Source organism: Tupaia chinensis, unplaced genomic scaffold (genome assembly GCF_000334495.1).
Source record: "Tupaia chinensis unplaced genomic scaffold, TupChi_1.0 Scaffold000270_1, whole genome shotgun sequence".
Lineage (NCBI taxonomy): Eukaryota > Metazoa > Chordata > Mammalia > Scandentia > Tupaiidae > Tupaia > Tupaia belangeri.
This window is the reverse complement of record NW_006159750.1, coordinates 3,728,152-3,740,782: the sequence shown is the minus strand read 5'-3', so window position 1 is coordinate 3,740,782 and position 12,631 is coordinate 3,728,152. Positions and strand designations below refer to the sequence as shown.

The 12,631-nt window shown below is 40.3% G+C and overlaps 1 protein-coding gene across 1 annotated transcript in view; it reads left to right on the top strand.

The window, feature by feature from the left end:
• The window catches only part of VAV3 (vav guanine nucleotide exchange factor 3), a gene marked incomplete at its 5' end in the record, with an annotated part of 378,218 nt that overhangs the window by 200,574 nt on the left and 165,013 nt on the right, over positions 1–12,631 (top strand). The window contains 3 exons of the mRNA XM_027772272.1: positions 2,386–2,471; positions 4,036–4,168; positions 4,547–4,656. Coding sequence (XP_027628073.1) covers positions 2,386–2,471; positions 4,036–4,168; positions 4,547–4,656 — 329 coding nt within the window. The remainder of the gene's footprint in view (positions 1–2,385; positions 2,472–4,035; positions 4,169–4,546; positions 4,657–12,631) is intronic.

Below are 12,631 nucleotides of genomic sequence, written 5' to 3'. Positions count from 1 at the left end.
CCCCAACACTTTTTTTTTTTTTTTCTTAAATTTTTTTTTTTTTTTTTTTTTTTTTTTTTGGTAATAGCCATCCTAATGGGTGTGAGGTGATATCTCATTGTGGTTTGATTTGCATTTCCCTAATGATGAGTGATATTGATCAGTTTTTCAAATGTTTCTTGACCATTCATGTATCTTCTTTGGAGAAATGTGTATCTAAGTGCTTTACTCACTTTTGATTCAGGTCTTTTGTTGTTATTGCTATGGAACTGTAGGAGTTACTAACTACATGTCTTGGATAGCAATCCCGTATCAGACAACTTGCAAATACTTTCCTCTGCACGTTGCCTATTCACTCTTTTGATAGTGCCCTTCATGCACAAAATTTTAAAATTTTGATGAAGCACAATTTATCTGTCTTTTATTGCCTGTGGTTTTGGTGTCACATGAAAAAGAGCATGCTAAATCCAATGTCATTAAGTTTTACTAATTTTTTTTCTTAGAGTTTTATAGTTTGATCTCCTTCCTTTAAACCTTTGATCCACGTTAATTTGATGTTTGTATATTGTGTAAGGTTAGAGTTCAGTTTCATCCTTTTGTTTGTGAATATCTAGTTTTCCCTGCACCATTTGTTGAAAAGGCTGTCCTTTCCCCATTGAATGGTTTTTGTCACCCTTGTTGAAAATCATTTGGGGAACCAGCAGTTGGCATAATGGCTATGTCGCTGGACTCCCACGTAGTCAACCACAGTTTGAGTTCCAGACCCCGAGGCTTAAATTCATGCCGGGCGCATATGCGTGCGTGCCCAAGATCCTGAGAGGAGAATGGAGAAGGGGTGATTTCTCGCTTTCTGTCTCTCTGTCTCTCTCTGTCTGTCTGGCGAGCGTACGCGCCCTATAGCAAAAACCTCTCCAAAAAAAAAAATCATTTGGCAGTATTTGTGAGGCTTATTTTTAGGCTCTCTGGTCTATATGCTTGTCTTTATGCCAGTGTCACACTGTTTTGATTATTGTATCTTTGTAATAAATTTTGAAGTCAGCAAGGGTGAAACCTCCAATTTTTTGTTTTTCAAGATTGTTTAGGTTAGGGACCAGCAGTTAGTATAATGGCTGTGTCGCTGAACTCCTGTATAGCCGACTGCGGTTTGAGTCCCGGACCTGGTGGCTTAAACTCACGCTAGGCGCATGTGCGTGTGTGCCGAAGATCCTGAGAGGAGAATGGAGGAGAAGGGATTGCGGCTTGGCCATCCCTCATGGCAGGCAATTTCTCGCTTTCTGTCTCTCTCTTTCTCTCTGTCTTTCTGGCAAGCGCATGTGCCTTATAGCAAAAACCTCTCAAAAAAAAAGTTATTTAGGTTATTCAGAGTACTTTAGATTTCACATCAACTTTAGGATAAAGTTTTCTATTTCTGCAAAAAAAAAAAAGACATTGAGGTTTTGATAGGGAACAATCATTTTTACACTTCCTTGTAATATAGTTACATTTCTGTGTTCTTTATTAGAATGGAATCTCTAAAAGTGAGTGATAATTTTCAGTCAGCTCCTTTTTCATTTAACAAGTTTAGTAAGGACTCCTAAATACTTAAAAAATAATTTGAATCTCTGACTCTAGGATATAGCTCATTACTTTTGATCATTTAGTCAGAACTTTTCTCCTTGATTTTTAGCTCAGAGAAGTAATCCCTGACTCTGTGGACCAGGTTAGGCTCCCTTCTGGTACGCTTCCTTCATGGCACTTGTGCATTGGTAATGACACGCTTCTGTGGCTAGTTGTCCTCCCCCTGGCCAGTGTGTCCTATGTGGGCGGGGTCTCAGTAGATGCTCAACAAATATTAGTTGCTGAAATCTTCTTTTGATTTGAATTCTTCCAGGTAATTTTCTCTTTGGTAACCCAACTTTCCTTTTTTTTTTGGAGAGGTTTTTTGCTATAGGGCGTGTGCGCTCGCCAGAGAGAGACAGAGAGACAGAAAGCGAGAAATCACCCCCCAGGGGGGATGGCCACGCTGCAATCCCTTCTCCTCCATTCTCCTCTTGGGATCTTGGGCACGCACGCACACGTGTCCACCGTGAGTTTAAGCCACTGGGTCCGGGACGCGAACCGCGGTTGACTACGTGGGAGTCCAGCGACATAGCCATTACGCTAACTGCTGGTCCCCACCCAACTTCCCTTTTAAGATTACAAATAGAATTAATGAATAGCCACAATATACCCCCTGAGATTACAAACTATTTTTTGAAAACATATCAAGCCTGAGCTTTGTTTTTGGAGTATATGTGCTTAAAAAATGTAAACATGCTAATGTTTATAGTATTTTGAGATAGTTGTCCTCAACCAATAGCTCTAATAATATTTATTTCTGTTTTTATGTGATTATAAAAACTCAGACATGTACATTTTATATTTTAGAATCAACCAGTTTTGCTTTTTGGACGACCTCAGGGAGATGGTGAAATTCGAATAACCACTCTAGACAAGCACACAAAACAAGAAAGGTGAGAAAAGAAAAAAGATACTCATTTTTGAAATAAGTAATTAGTATCAGGAGATTGAGAAAACCTTGCAAACAATTCCTCTAGGACAAAGGAGGGGGGGGAAACAGAAGAAAAGCAAGATTCATGGTTTCCAAAATTTTCTAATATGTAAGTTTTCCTCTCTGTTCCGATATGTCTTAGTTTATCTAAGTCCTCAAGAAGGAAATGAAAAGTATAAGCCATCACCTAGGGTAGAAAAAAGTATACATTAAGGAACAACAGATAAAGTACCACAAAAACATAATTGATTTTTGAGCTATATATTTTTTGGGGGGTTATACATTTAAAGATAGCTAAAAGTAATAGAAACTGTCCTGAGAAAGAAGACTTAATGAGGACCATGCATTGTTATTTTTTTGAGGGAAATTTTTAGGTGGAGTCCTTGAAGGATTAGCAAGCTGACCCAGAGTCCTTCATAGTGTATGTGACTCAAACTGATGCTTTCCTGGCTAGTAGGGCCGTTTTCTGGGATCTCTGGAGATGAGAAAATCAGCCAGCAGGGGGCAGCAGCAGCCCGTGCGTTCAGCCTGATATCTTGTCGCTACAGGTCTCTCCTAGGAGTCAGTGTCCTTTAAACCTCTCAGGGAGAAATAGACCTTAAGAGAGATACAAGTACCGAGTTTCGTGAATGCGTTTTTATCATTAACATTGTATTAAAAAAATAAAAAGGATGTGTGGCTAACACTGAGAGTTTATGAAAATACATAAGCATCGTATTGAATGATAAGGTTATAAGGTTTGTTTTTCCTGAATTATGTTTTTAATAAGAAAAAGGAGAAGGACTAACATGGAAATTTAACTAACTTTTTTGATTTACGTTTTGCTCATGTACCATTCAATTTGTGTTGCAGGTGGCCCATTAAATCATGAGGAACAACAGAGAGGGTAAAAGCACAGGTTCCAAAATTAGACCCGAGTGTGAATCCTGCTCTGTACCTCACTAGTAGTGAGGCTTTGAGCAAATGATCTAACTTGGCTGAGCCTCAGTTTTCTTCCCAGTAAAATGAGGATGATGATCATCCCTACCCATCAGGTAGCCCTGGGGATTTAAAACTAGTGAGTCGTGTGTGTGAAAGGGCTGGATGCTTCTCAGGGCATTCTGGCTGATTCCCAGTAACTTGGTAGAGAACACTGGCCATCCTCATCGTTAATATTGTTCTGTACATTTTTAGCTTTTACGTAAAAAAAAAAGTAATGGCTCCTGAGTATGCTCTGTGGCTTATCTAAGTTGGTCCTTTTCACAGCTTTTGAGGGTGCCTATCACTCTTATTATTTTGCCTATTTTTTAAAATGAGGGATCTGAGGAAAAATGAGGCCATTCACTGGGTAGAGGGTAGTGCCAGGGCACACCGAGTTCTTACAGTGTCCAACTTCGCGTTCTTTTTACTGTGCATCACTGCCTGTTGTCTTTAACACAAAGAAAAAATGGTCGCTTTAATTATTACCAGGGGAAAAAGTGAATGCACAAACTCCTGAGCCATTTAAAATTAATCCATCTATCCATCAATTTCTCTCTCTCTCACAGGCACATCTTCTTGTTTGATTTGGCGGTGATCGTTTGTAAAAGGAAAGGTGATAATTATGAAATGAAGGAGATAATAGATCTTCAGCAGTACAAAATAGCCAACAATCCCACAACAGATAAAGAGAATAAAAAGGTGACTTTTGGGGAGTTAATAACTGGAATTTATTCATAACAGGATATTTAAAGAAAGCATGCTTGTTCATTAATGTGAGCTATGGCTTACTGGTCTGGGGTTTTTGGTTCTAGAGAATGATTAGGTACATGCCTCAGTGAGAGAGAAAGGGATGCTTTGCGAGCTGGTCTGATCTTCTCTAATGCCCTCATGATCCAAACAGTGCAATGCATTTGACATAGGAAGTCGACCACAGTAGTGTGCTTGCTTCCTGAGAGTTGTACAGTGGTAATGTTATAAGGAGTTTTTGGATGGTTAAGGTGGTGTTTTAGTAAATCTGGAATCCTGATGCTATTAATGAATAATACATGTTAACCCAGAGAATATTCATTTTAACAGTGGTCATATGGCTTCTACCTCATCCATACCCAAGGACAAAATGGGTTAGAATTTTATTGCAAAACAAAAGATTTAAAGAAAAAATGGCTGGAACAGTTTGAAATGGCTCTGTGAGTATTGCTACATTTAGTTTTATTATTTTTTTAAAGTCTGTTTAATAATGTTGGTAAGGTCAGGATTACTAAAGGAATGGCAGGAATGTAATGGAGAACTTAAATAAGACAAGTTTGGAGTTAGAATGAATAACATTCAGTTGTGAGTTAGAGGGGTGAGTAGTTCTACTTGTCTAGTACGTAAATCACTTAGGAATAATGAATAAGCAGAAAATGGAATGGAATGCTTGTGGTGTGTGTGGAGGGGATGGGAACCACTTCGCTGAGTGTGAGTGCTCTAGCCTGCTTGTGAGTTTGTTCTCCTGGAAGGAGTCTTGGTGAATTTCTACAAAAAAGAAGAAAGAGGGAGCTCTAGCCTTCCGTTTGACTGTCTTCTCATAGGAATGTTTCAACTGTTTAGCTTTCGCAGCCCAAGAAAATATTATAATGATAAACTTTTAATATAATTACTGTTTTTCATATATATATTTAAATGAAATGACATACCTTCCTATATGTACACATACAAATATATGCATATATATACATATATCTTTTTAATAGATCAATTTCTTCCCTCTGTTTTTTAGCTCATTTATTGTTTGAATTCTGGCTAAATTGTTTGATGTAGTTAATAAATGTGTTAAGGGCTTCATTTTGTTCAGTGATTTTTCTTTTCCTTTAATTGAAGAGGAAGCTCGGCAAAGAGGTGGAAATAAATCGGACCCATTTCAAAAGAATTGGCATACAGAGATGTAATCACTGAAGAACATGTTATTATAGGTGTTTCTTTCTAGTTCTGATGTTTATGGATTAAAAGGAAGATAATGACCCTTGTTGTAGAAACATACAGGTTACCTGGAAGTGAAACTGTTAGAAAAGGTTAAATGAATAGAACATATTTTTGTGATTTGTTTCACTTGTGTTTTAGCATTATTTCGCATTTATTGACAAACTAGATGTTTTTCTTTAAGAAATGCTCATATTAATATAAGATAGATATAGAATTAGAATGTTTTATTATAGATCTGTAAAGAGGAAAATAAAGATTTTTTTTAAGATTATTATTTCAATATCTTGAGAGAGAGGATTGTATAGCTAAAATATTTTTAAGCTTATAGATGATTCGGAGTTCATCTATAATCACTGCTGTAAGTAACTGTCTGCGTAGTCTTAGCCGTGTTATTTAGCCCCTTAGGACCTCAGTTTCCTAATATGTATTTAGAATTCCAGACAGCGTGTGTCAGCAGAGTCCTAGCCCAGAAGTATCGTAGCAGTCATGTGGCATTGAACAATAGGTGATATCTGTTGTCGTTGCTACCATTAATATTGTTTTGTATTTAGAATCCTAATGTATTTCTGAATACTTGTAAAACTAGAGAGTGTGTTCCGATATTCTATTAGAGTTCTTATAAGTTTTGCTTAATGATTGCAAAATTAAACAAGTGGTCACGAGTGTAGCAAACCAACACAGTGGCTGTTTCACATGGGCTCATTTGGTTTTTGGCACACGAGAAGAGGTTGGTGACCTCCACCTGGTCTCTGCTCATCACAAACAGAGAAGTTTATTTCATAAGAGCAAAATAAATTCTCTGCTACATCATAAACCTGGTATGCTTTTTTTTAGTGAGACACTTTGACTTGAACAGTTAGAATTAGAGTGATGGGATGTCGGGGTTAGTGGTTTTGCATAGCAAGCCTTTGCTCTTGTGGGAAGGATGCTAGCCTAGTATTTTCTGAAGGGTTTTGTTCTCTTTAAAGCTCTATCATCTTTAAATGAGTGAAGAAATTTTTACAGCGGAAGAAAAGTTACATTTCTTCTTCCAGAGCTGTCAGGCTCCTTGGACCATATGATAGACATATCAGTTATTATACTTTTTAGTCGCCATAAATCAGACTGTGAATCCCTGGACACAAGAGACTAGACAAGAAGAATACTGCTCTCCCTTTTATGTAAAGGAATCTGGGATAGGAGGTGAGGGTGGCATGATGGCTCTCGGGTATTGTGAGCAACTCAGACGCCTATCTTCTGCCATTGTCAGTGTTTGGCCTGTACCCTCAAGGTTGGTCATCTGGTGTTCCGAGGTATCTATTGGAGCTCCAGCTGTAAAATCTGCATTCTACACCCAGCTGCAGCAGTGCAGCGTGGCAGTGTTGGAAGTACATGGAAGATCAGGGTTCGTTCCTGTGTTGACCTGTACACTCAGGACATGCACGCATGCTGGTGGTCTTTGCCATCTGGGAAGGCTCTGGAAACAATTGCAGCATGAGGCCCTGTCAGGAGTGCTTGTCTTTCTCTCTTTCTTTTATGAAATAAATAAATTAATAAACTTTAAAAAAAGTCTATATATAAGGCAGCAGAAGGTAATCCCTTACCTTTAAGGACATTCTGCAGAAACACCACACAGTTCTTTCACAGAATACGGATCAGAAATTAGTCACGTGGCTACACCTGCAAGGGAGGCTGGGAGAGATCATCTCTATTTCAGGTAGGATTGTGCCTGAACAGGAACTGAGCTTTTCTTACTGTGAAAGAGGGGAGGGATGGGTAATTGCAGGCAGCGCACAACCACTGCCTTCCAGGTAAATACATGTTGGAGTCTGGCTGGATTTACAATAAAGATGACTGTAGCACACAGAGCACTGGGGATTCTTCATATTTTATTATTGTCCAAGCACTTCAACAGTATCGTAACACACCCGTAGTCATTTTTGCATTTTAAAGTTCCGCGGACTACCCAAGCAAATAGGAGAGGGTGGAAATGGCTTTTGTGGGAATTACTCAGAGTTGAAGTTGAGAGCTTCTATAAAGAGGACCTAATGCCATGGATGGTAAAGTAAAATCAGAAAAGCAGACTTTTATTCAAGCATTAGAACATTCCATTACTTTATTCACCGCCTCCCCACGTTTGAAGCTTGTTGTAGAGCCCCGATAATGTCTGTCTGCAGCTCAATAAGACAATTTTTGACTGTTGTGTACCCAGGAAAATAGAAAAACTAAGTCCTGAAACTTAAACTTCTGTCTATTACTCAAATTTTGCTATTTTTTTCTTGATTTAAAGTTCTAGTACTCTTGTGTGATAAGTTATTCAGAATGAAAGAAAACTAAGAAATCCTGCCGCTTTTGTAGCAGGACATGAGAAACAGCAAGCCTCACGCCCTCCACCGGGCGGCCTTCTCTGTGGCGTCTTTAGCGTGCACATGGATTTCTCAGGTCCTCCTGGAGCACTCCGGGCTGCCGCTTTAAGGAACTCTGAGAAGGAAAGGGAGCATCGATGGGAGGAGGATGGTGGGAAATCAGGGGAGATGGTATTTTTAAGACTGATGAAATGTTTGCCATTTCTATTTACAGAATATGGCAGTTCTGCTGTTTATAGGATGATTGGATCATTTTTATTTAAAATAATTGCAAATCACCTTTAAGGAGCTTAAAATATGGCTCTTAATTTAGAACATTGTAAAAGACCGTAGAAAAACATGAATAGCAGTAAACAGTAAGTATCCAGTAAACACACACTGTCTCCCCAGAGGTGACCTAAATCTCAGCCTCTGCCTTTTTGAAGCACATCCCTGTCCTGCTCAGCAGTCGGGTTTTCTGACCTTCTTTGGCCATAACCACTTCCAGCATTTAAAATATGCAGTGAACCACATCAGAACTTGGCCGAGCTCTGCAGGAAAGGCTGAGCAAAGAGAATAGCAGTGGTGACCCACTTGAATAGGCAGGAAGAAAGGTTTTTTCCTGTAAGAAGATGTGGTGGCAGGACTGATAGCTTTTGAGGTCGCTGGAACAATTGTGGAGCCAAAGAATGTTCAAGAGTTCTGGGGACCTGTTTCAAAGACTGTGTATTTCATTAAGAGCCTAATGGATAGGTACTGCTTATTTCTACTTATTCCAGATGTCTTTGTGTCTCTGCCTCTCACAATTTTCTTTAGCCATTGGTGAAATGAGATGACAAATGGTTTTAGTGGGTTAATGGCTTTCGTGATGTTGGAAAATATGGACCCAAGTGCCTATTGCAGTGTTCAGAGTTCTTTTAGAAAGCTAATGGGTATATTTCTCAAATTCCTTTTATCCAATGTGTTTTTATTGAATCCTCCTGTGAGGGTTAAATTAACAAACCTGTCACACCTGTTTTATAGCTCAGGAAAGTGGCAGTCATAGGAACCTTTTGGCAGATTTGTAAGGTTTTATGCTACCTTATTTACTATAGAGTTGAGGGTCTTAGTTCACAGCATTGTCTTTGTCCAGAAGGGTGCTGAAATAAGCAAATGGACTCAGATCTTGTTATCTAACACTACAGTGAGGTTTTTATTTTCTGTTTTCTTTCATTGTGACTAGGACCTATGGGTTAGACAATGCTCTTAAATACCCTAAGAATAAGTCAAAAGTAGATAAAATGAAATAATACAAAGCAGTGGGATGGTAAACATAAGGGGACTTTTTAACAGAAAAGTTAGGAAGCAAAAGAAAAGGTAAAAGGAGAGGAGGAGAAGACCACGTTGCCTATGGTCAGAACCAGCATCCGTAGTGTTTATCGGATGGAAATAAAAAGCTCTCTTGCCTAGAATTTTTCTTCTTCTTTTTTTTTTTAACTGACCTGATTCAACTTTTGAAATTTAACCACCCCTTTTTACTTCCTTGAATGAAGAAAACCCGTTGAAGATGCTTATACCGTTATTCTTGCCACTATGTAAGAGTAGTCTTGACTATGCACTACCCGACAGGCCTGGTGAATCACTGATTACCTAAAAGAAAATAGCATAGAGGGCAGTCGTGTCTGGATGAACCCAGGGTATTTATCTGTTAAACACGAAGGTTAATGAGAGCACGGAGGGGAGAATGAGAAGGGCAGTGGGAATTCTAGAGCTGGGGCAGCACTGTGAGACCAGACTGCGCTCAGCGGCCACCCCTCCAGATGGCTGTGTCCCCCGGTGAGCCCTGGAAAAGGAGCTGGCAGGGCGAGAGGGGTGGGACAGCAGGTGAGAACTAGCCCTAAGAACCACAAGTCACATTTTATGTAGGGCACAATGTTTCTTTCTCATTTATTCCCCATTCGCTTCCAGAAGAAACTCGAAGTCACTCAAATGAAAAGTACACATGCCACAGCATTAAAAAGAAAAATTTAAATAATCAGAGGTCAAATGAAACCGAGTTTTGACACATTTTCTTCAAACTTAGGCTCAACTAGGTGAGAACATTTTTTTGAAATTTATTTTCTGTAGTTTGTGTCATAAAAACAATAAGAATGTTTTCCACATTTCAAATATAAAATTATATTTCATCAAACATAATTTGTGTTCATCTAAAGGTTCCATTCAGATGTTCTGAATACCAGAGAGATATTACTAGAGGAAATTTTGTTCATTCTGCAAATACTTATTGAGCACTCTCCTTGTTGCCAGACACCATTGGAAGCCCTAGGCATATACCAATGAGAACGTTATTGCAAATGAATTTAAATATTATGATTTCTAAATGTAATAATGCCCAGTTAATATATAATGGATTAAACTTCAAGACCAATGTCTTGATGTTTCTATCCAAATCATCTCTTCCTCCAACCGCATTTACTCAGATATCAATAGACAGAGGCACCAGACTTGCCCTCGGCAGCCCTTCGCCCACACGTGGTCACCTTCCGCAGTCGCTGCAGATGAGGTCTGGCCCTTTGCCTGAGCTCCCCATGGCTACCCACCTGGGTTAAGCCTTCTGCATCGCTCATTAGCGTCTGCATTTTCTGCCCTCTCTCAACCTGCCCGTTATTGAAGAAGCATCCAGGGTGATCTGATGGTGTTCCGTCCTACTTTAAAACCCTTTGTTGGCTAATTTCTGTACTGGGTATAATATCAAAATTCTTATCAGGACTGAGGAAATCTCTGCATGATTTTCTACTACCCATCTTTCTAGTCACATGTCACATCCAAATTTCTTTCTGGGAGTCTGGTTTGATGCTTGAACAAAACTTACAGAACCAAGAAGGATGGGTAATTTTCACATTGCCTAGACTCTATTTTAAATGACACTGATCACACTCATATGTCTGCTAAAAACTGCAGAAAAAATATGTAACTCATGCTTTTTGGTGCCTCCTTGCTCTTAGGAGACTGACCTTGGCCCACATTCCAGTTCTAGGAGCAGGGAGCTTCAAAGCCCTCCTACTTGTTCACATTTCTCTCTGTCTGTATTCCTGATTCCCTATAGTTTTTTTCTCCCCACCTCCATTTTCTACCTGAAATCCAGTTTTGGGCTACATTTGTGTGGCTGACAGATCCCAGGGAGACTCATGTCATACCATCTGCCACTCATGTGTTTTCTGTCTACCACATCACTGGTCTCCATACCCTTAGTAACACCCCCAGTGTGACCCTTTTCCTGCACCTCCTATGCTCCACCCTTGGGGGGACTGGTAGTCCTGACCTCTCTACTTCTATAGGGAGCAACTGGTCAGGCCAGAACGAGCACCTCCCATACCCACCCTGAAGGCTGTTTCATGTTACACCTTAATGCAGGGCTAAGCTCTCTGATGAGTATCTCAAGAGGAGATAGTATTCGTTGATTTTACTTTAATTGTCAGAAGGTATATGCATTTGCCAAAGAGACAGAGGTAAAGAGCTAGAGGAGAGATATAAAGAACCCCCCAGTGGGATATGGTCATGTTACAGTCCCTTCTTCTTAATTTCTCCATTCTGTTGGGATTTGTTGATTCAGTTGACTGCTGAGTAGAGAAAAGCTTACCACATTGCTGCTACTGGTCAGAATTCTGAGGGCACACACCAGCATGTTTTTTTTTTTGAGAGGTTTTTGCTACAGGGCACGTGCGCTTGCCAGCCAGACAGAGAGAGACATAGAGACAGAAAGCGAGAAATCACCCCCGAGGAGGGATGGCCACGCCGCAATCCCTTCTCCTCCATTCTCCTCTCGGGATCTTGGGCACGCACGCACGCACGCACGCACACGCGCCCGGCTTGAGTTTTAAGCCACCGGGTCCGGGACTCGAACCGTGGTCGACTACATGGGAGTCCAGTGACATAGCCATTACGCTAACTGCTGGTTCCCACACACCAGCATGTTTTCAAGCCACTGGGGCTGGGACTCAAACCATGCATACAGCCATGTGGGATCTGGCTCTCTCTTACCCGCTAGAGTATGAGGCCAACCTGGTCTTTGTTGACTTTTTTTTTTTTTTTTTTTTTTTTTGTTTTTTTTTTTTCTTTTGAGAGGTTTTTGCAATAGGATGTGTGTGCTAGCCAGAAAGACAGAGAGACAGAGAAACAGAAGGCGAGAAATCCCCCCCACTCACCCAAGGAAGGATGGTCATGCCACAATCCCTTCTCTGTTCTCTGTGGATTTTGGACATGCATGCACACACGCCTGGCAAGAGTTTTAAGCCACTGAGTCTGTGACTTGAACTATGGTTGACCTAACCATTACACTATCTGCTGTTCTGGTCTTCGCTGATTTTGTTGAATACAGTGTCGAGAATACAAAAATTCAGCAAATTTTTTTTTTTTTTGGAGAGATTTTCACTGTAGGGCGCGTGCGCTCGCCAGACAGACAGAGAGAGACATAGAGACAGAAAGCGAGAAATCACCCCCCAGGGGGGATGGTCACGCTGCAATCCCTTCTCCTCCATTCTCCTCTCGGGATCTTGGTCACGCACGCACACACGCCCGGCGTGAGTTTTAAGCCACCGGGTCTGGGACACGAACCGCGGTCGACTACGTGGGAGTCCAGCGACATAGCCATTACGCTAACTGCTGGTTCCCAAAAATTCAGCAAATTTGATGCTTTATTATGAAAATTTAAAACTCTGACTTTTTAAATATTTTTGTTCAGATAGAGTTGCCTAGGATAGCTATATGAAGCAGAGTCATAGAATTATATAGCAGGTCTAAGCAACCTCTACCACCTTTACTACTGCTACTACTCCTGGTACCACGACTTCTCTCTCCTCTTGCTATGTCCTGCTCTCCCTCCTCTTCTCCATTTTCT